The sequence below is a fragment of the Folsomia candida genome, unplaced genomic scaffold, assembly GCF_002217175.1.
Source record: "Folsomia candida strain VU population unplaced genomic scaffold, ASM221717v1 Fcan01_Sc005, whole genome shotgun sequence".
In the NCBI taxonomy this organism is placed as follows: Eukaryota; Metazoa; Arthropoda; class Collembola; order Entomobryomorpha; family Isotomidae; genus Folsomia; species Folsomia candida.
This window is the reverse complement of record NW_019091197.1, coordinates 6,687,323-6,693,997: the sequence shown is the minus strand read 5'-3', so window position 1 is coordinate 6,693,997 and position 6,675 is coordinate 6,687,323. Positions and strand designations below refer to the sequence as shown.

The 6,675-nt window shown below is 34.1% G+C and overlaps 1 protein-coding gene across 1 annotated transcript; it reads right to left on the bottom strand.

Annotated features, from left to right (window-relative positions):
• On the bottom strand, positions 1 to 2,582 carry LOC110849580 (tropomyosin). The gene is made up of 7 exons (XM_022097013.2): positions 2,457 to 2,582; positions 1,988 to 2,392; positions 1,275 to 1,463; positions 864 to 939; positions 723 to 785; positions 337 to 406; positions 1 to 193 (listed from the first exon to the last, which is right to left on the bottom strand). The coding sequence occupies exons 2-7, from the start codon at positions 2,359 to 2,361 to the stop codon at positions 111 to 113; spliced, it is 855 nt and encodes a 284-aa protein (XP_021952705.1). The 5' UTR covers positions 2,362 to 2,392; positions 2,457 to 2,582; the 3' UTR covers positions 1 to 110.
• Positions 2,583 to 6,675: the final 4,093 nt, after the last annotated feature.

Genomic DNA, 6,675 nt, shown 5'->3' with positions numbered 1-6,675 from the left:
CAGATTATCCAAACTTTTAGTTGAATTTCATTTTTATTCACGGCACAAAACTTTCCTCTGTTATAAACACAATCGGATCAAAACTCGCATAAATTTCGTATAAATTTCCCTTAATAGCCCGTCATTTCAGAATAAGTGGCGTCCAACTCGCCAATGATGCCTTTGTATTTTTCCTGCTCGTTCGTCAGCTCGCCTACAGAGAGAATTTTGTACATGATTAAGTAATCAAGTTATATTTACATACGTTGATAATTTTTTTGATGAAAAGTAACATTCAAATTATTGATAAAAATCTGCATAATTTGAAAATCCAAGCAAATTTTTTTAGATACCTACCTTCCACACGGTCCACTTCTTTTTGCAATCTTTGCACCGTATTTTCTGCAAACTGGGCTCGAGCTTCGGACTAGAAGGTGTAGAAAGGTTTACAAATTACCAAAAATTATTTGTCAAATTTGAATAAATTTGTTCCCAAAAAAAATCACATCGTTGATTTCAAGATTCTAAAAGTAAATTTTTATAGAATGAAATAGTTATTATGATCTGAATTTTTGGAAATTTTTAGCTGTGTTGAAATCAGCTAAAAATGAAGCTCAATTGAAATTAGGTATCATTTGGAGAGTCTAATAAAACAAATTGTGCAGTTAATGATAATATTTTAATTAAACATTGTTCACGATTAATTAATACTTGATATTAAAACCAATATTTGATTTTCATACATCTTTCAACTTGGTGGACAAAATTTTAATCTGTTTCTTGTAATCAACTTCTCGTTGGTTGGCCTGATAAATTAAAAAAAATACATATTTGGAGTGTTTGAAATTATTTAGAAATCATGTGCTTCAACAATAGAAATTTACCTTTTCTTCAGAAACTTCGAGAGATTTCAAGTTATTTCCCACGACTTTCAACTCCTCTTCCAACTCAAGGATTTTACTAAAAAATTCATTTCAAAATTTCAGATAAATAATTTCGAAAACAAGAAAATGTATCATTATCTAAATTTATATGCAAATTTTTTTTGTTTGTCAACAAGTCAATTTTGGGTACTTATAATTTCTAAAATTACTGAACTTCGCTATTTTACAAATTAATTTTCACAATAAGAATTCCCATATTTAGAATCTTTGATACGTATTTCTGCCTGTTATTAAAGGCAATTTGCATACAATTTCTTTACTAAAAGAAATTAAGGTGGCCGATTTTCAATTTAGCAATTTAATGCCAAATTTCAATTTAAAATAAATTATTGTAAAGCCAAATTTTCATACGTTTCTCCAGATGAGACACGATCTTCCGCCATTTCTACGTCTTGCTCAACCATGACGAGCTTTTTGGCAACTTCGTCGTATTTTCGATCTGCTTCTTCTGCCAGACCGGTCGCCTCCTTCACTTTTGCTTCCAAATCTTTCATCCTCTCGTCGTCGGTAACGGCACGATTTTCCAATACTTTTCGCATTCTGGTACCAAAAAAGGAAAAAAACTCGTAGAAAAAAATAATTAAAACAAACTTTGTTGAGAATAAATTGCAATTTTTTATATGTACACAATTATAGTAATAAAAATAAAATCTTAATTTTTACACGAAATTTGTATTCGTCTTTTGTATGGAAAAGATTTAAAATCTACAGTTAAATCAATTTTAATGTTTCTATTTTTTGGAAATTTATTTCCAAATTTCCACATCTCTATATACGAAAACTATGTATGAATTTGCATACAAAGTGGCCAACTTTACGTGTTTTTTGCATATAAAAAACGCTGCTTTACACACATTTGAATGCCAAAAATGCTACTTGCACATTTTTGTATGAGAAGCGTGGCATTAACTTAGAGAAAATATTAATTTGCCAACTTTAAAACTGATTTCTTAATAATTCAAAATTAAAAAAATCAACGAATATATGAATTTGAAAATTTAACTCGTAGAATTTTGAATCCCATCCAAACCTTTAACTCATACTTTCTTTTTTTACAGACTTACCGCTCCGAATCGTCATGCAACTGGGCCGTCGTTTCCAACGAGAGTTCCGTCTTTTTCAAATTTTCTTCCGTTTTTTCAAAAGTTTCCTCAATTCCTTGCACTTTCCTTCCAAGCGAGGCCATCTCCGTTTCGGCGGCCTGCAAGGTTTTCTCCTTCGTTTCCAACGTCGTCGTTACCGTTTCCAGAGTTTGTTTCGCTTGCGAAAATTCACCCTCCACTTGCAAAATTCGCTTTTTCAAAGAATCAACCTCATCCTGCGCCCGATCCGCGCGAACATTAGCATCGCGCGCGGTCTGTTCCATGACATCAGCGCGGTCCATGGCGTGGTCCTTCTCCTGCTTGATGGCCTGCATTTTCTTCTTGATGGCGTCCATTTTTTCGGCTTTCTTTGTCTTCTTCTAAGGACTGAAAATATATTGCAAAATTTTGAAAATTTTGAAAATTGTTTTCAAAAACTGATTTTTCTTACCAGGGAAAAATATTTAGAACAAGGCAACACTTTGGAGTGGACGGGATGAGTTGAAATGACTGTGAGATGATGATGAAGTTGAATTCTAATAATATTGTTCTGCTCGAAATACTTTCTTCTTTGGCCGGGTGTGCAACCAGGGTGGCGGATCGTGGGGATTTTTTTACACAACATGCACATATTAAATTCTAGGGTAATGTTGAGAGAGTAGGGAGTCATTTTTTTACATATTTTTTTCAGTACGTCATAATGCATAAAATTGTTTATTCCACAACAAATTGTTTTTTTTTTACGAATATGATTTTTAATGTTTTTCCACTTTCGAAATACCAAATGAATTGCATATGCAAAAAATTCGCTAAAATTTTATACATAAATTTGTGATTAACATGTTCCCCATCAAATTCTCAATCTCCCCGAAATTTCCCTCCCATTTTGCACCCTGTTTTAAAATTTTGCATGGATTGACGCGTCGCAGTCACACAAAGTTATTTATGTAATGGCTCCTCCGCTTAAAGAAAGTAACAAAAGCATGGAGAAGACAATTCTCATCTTTTTATGTCTCAAACCCACTTTTACACCTTGTCCCACGCTCACAGAATAATCAATCTTGTCCTCATTTCGAACTGCAGCTGAGCTTAAATGAAAACTTGGAGGCCATTCATATAAAATATCTCCCTATTTTTGCGTTCTGTAAAAATTGTGTAGAAAATGAATTTAATAAATTCCCGAAAAAAGCACGTGGGAAAATACAGCTTAAAAAATCCTTCCCATTTTCACTGCACGTCCCCCACCTTAAAAAACAGGGAAAAGCTATTAGCTTCTCTCCCCATCAATCATTTTAGCCGAGAGTGAGCCAACGACAAGAATTTGCCAGTCGATCGGATACCTCATTACTCACACATTTCCCATATTATACGACACTGTTGTGTTTTATTTTTATGTTCCACTTAAACCACATATTTACTTAAGTAGCAAATTGTGTGTGCAATATGTATGTATGTACATATGTATGCATGCATGCATGTACATATGCAGATGTTCATACATATTTTGCATGTATCGGTATGATTCATATCGCTTAAATGTGTAGCAACCGCCCGCTGCCCAGGATATAGATTTCACGCCAAAAATTAGGTATGATTAACAACTGTGTATGTACATACAGATATGTATTTACATATGGGTTGTGCATACTAAATGAAGTCGAGCATGATTTTATGATCTGGTGTGTCAGCAATTAACACAGAGATATTGTAAAATGTGGAATTTCGTTAAGTTGTGGAAACTTGTCTATGGTAAAAAATGGAAAAAAATTCTCCATTTTTTACTATCTACATATAACTTTCTATCATATAAAATTTAATTAAAATCGCATCAACATGCTAACGTTTGTCTTAATGAACTTTAATAATTAAATAATGCATACTAAATAGTTCATGGAATTATTAAATGTATACATGTGTGTATGTATATATGCAACTGATACGAATACTTTTTCCCATTTGTGTGTTTACATGCAGGAATTAAATTGCGTAGCAACCAATTTATAGTTTTGATCATTTCTGCAAATGAAATAATTGGCACAAAGTACACATATAAAAAACATTTAACCAATCTTTTCTTAAATTTTCTAACGTATGTACATTTAAAACATTACGTCCCTAAATACGCATTTGAATTTGAATTTATTGGTTCAATCATACTTTATTCCAAAGCTTGTTACGAGGGAACATATTGAATGTTAAAAAGGATCTAGTATTCATAAGTGTATGTATTTAATTCGGTTGAATTGTAGATACCTACATACATATTTACATATGTGCAAACTTCCAATTTATTAGACAACACACATAATTTAATTTAATGTTAAATGCCTATACATATATTATGCAGTATCCAAAGAATAAGGTGTAATAATGCTAACGAAGTATAATTAATATGCACAAATATATGTATGTATATGTACATATAGCCTAGTTCTTGCAAAATGAATATATCTACATGCATGTATGCGTAGCTCGGAAAATATAAAAATATAAACAAATTGGCACATACATAAATATATAGATCAGCATAATTTTGCATGTACGTCCACATATGCACTTATCGATATATCAAAGCATAGCGTAAATATGTCAGGTTGACGACATTACATTGAATACATTTTTGCTTTAATACATGAGTATATACCTACGTATACACCTATTTACTTAAATATTTCTGTGTCAGTTGAATTGAATCCGTTTACGCTCGCTTTCTTAATAAGAATATTTCAGAGCCTATCTATGTAAATTATATGATACGATCACACTTGTACTGTAACTGACATCAATTAATAAAATTACATTAATAAAAAAGTAATTAATACATCCACACATTTCCTCCAAATGACAAGAGATGTCGCCCTATCGAAAAAATTCCCATCGCCCAATGTAAACTTGGACGGTGGACAGGAACGAACGAACCGCTTAGCCCAAGCCGACCCCGTCATCAATTGTAGATACTTGAGTAACCCAACCGATCTGACAAACGGATTCGCAAGCATTTTAAATGGAACTACGATGATTGCCACCATTTGTACGGCAACCATCCAGAACAGAATTATAACTGGGAGAGGAACATCAGGCGTGGTTGTTATTAGCACATAAAGCCCAAAACTCCCACATGCTGTCACTCCTGCCACCAGAGCGGGCATGATGGGCTGCCTGAAAGCTGAATTGTGCCTGGCCGAAAGGATCTGCAAGCTCCGGTATGTGATTCGATATGAGAAGACATGTTGCCTTCCAAGCTCTGATTTTCTACAAAATTGTATCAATTTTTAGCAATTTTTATAATTGTTTTTGTTCTTTTTTTCTGAAAAGTACATATGTGCCTCACCTGCCCATTTTTTCTAGCAGTAGTAACTTAACCACGGTGGGATATATTAGCAATACTGCGATTGTAAGTGCAACCGTGGAAGAAATTGAGGCTGCACCGTAGAACATTAAACATGCCACGAACGTTCTCACAATTAGTTCCGATTGGCCATCATCATCCCACGATTTGCATTCCAGATAAATAACACTTGTCAACAGGGGAGGGATACAGGGACGAATGAATGCCAGGGTGAAGGGGATTATTGGTACGGTGACGGCACCCATTGCCAGTAGAGAGAGGAAGCAAATGTAATTAATGTTGATGCTGGGTATTCCTAGAAATTAAAAAAAAATTGGGTCATAATTCACAAGGATATTTAAAAACAACTAGATAAACGAGCTTTTAAAATGTTGTGTCTATCTATCCGTCGAATATTAATGGTTATGTGTGCATACTAGTGGATAAGCCCGACTTAAATACATAAGTTCGGTCTTGTAAGATTTTAAGCCCGATATAATCTCGTACAGATATACATTCAAACGCACACTTCCTGCTAGTGTACATATACTCAAATAAGAGTCATTCACGTTTTCCTTCCACTTTTCCTAACGGACCGATATTTCAATTTATATTTAAATAATATAGATTTATAAGATACATCAACTTTTCGTAACGCACAGACATTTCGGTTGACGCTTGGGTACCTAGTATTAAAAAATAGTAAATCTTTGGTAAACTTTGAGTTTATTGAATTTTTAACATACCCTTTACGTTGAGATCATGTTCGATAAGAAGTGCACAATTCAGCAGGAGCTTGACCTCTCGCTTTAGCAGGGTTAAGTGGACAATGAAGATTAAAACGACGACAAATAATGTGACGCAGTAGTAGGCAAAAACGAACTTCCAAACTGGAGGAGGTGTACTGCACTGGTGTAACCATTGGTTTAGAACCCACTTCAGAATTACGGCCAAATGAAGCACGATTATTAGCGCGGATGTAACACATTGACATTTCTTTGAGCTTGTAATACCAAGCTTGTTGTCATTTATTGAGAATGGAAGCTGGCGTGGTAGGAGGGTAATCTTAGAGACGGTAATAACAAAGGGGATATTTGATATGGGTGATGACACATCGCGTAGCCAAGTTAATATCGATGACAAATTGTAAGGCATAGTCACGTGCTATGTGATTTTATCCAACAAAAACCTGTAGTACACGAAATAATCAAAATCTTACGCACTATTGGTTAAAATTTATAAATGCAAGACGGATTTAGGCTCAATCCGAGAAAGTGGATTGAGTGAAAACGTGGAATTTCTACTGACCCGTAGTGTAAGATGTAACACTGAGGAAGTCCTC

What these genes read in the sequence shown, in the direction of transcription:
- LOC110849580 (XM_022097013.2), bottom strand. Translation starts at nt 2,361, where the DNA reads ATGGACGCCATCAAGAAGAAAATGCAGGCCATCAAGCAGGAGAAGGAC. An exon ending in TTGCATGACGATTCGGAGCG is followed by an intron (nt 1,464 to 1,987) that starts GTAAGTCTGTAA and finishes TTTTGGTACCAG; the next exon opens with AATGCGAAAAGTATTGGAAA. An exon ending in AGAAGTGGACCGTGTGGAAG is followed by an intron (nt 194 to 336) that starts GTAGGTATCTAA and finishes TTCTCTCTGTAG; the next exon opens with GCGAGCTGACGAACGAGCAG.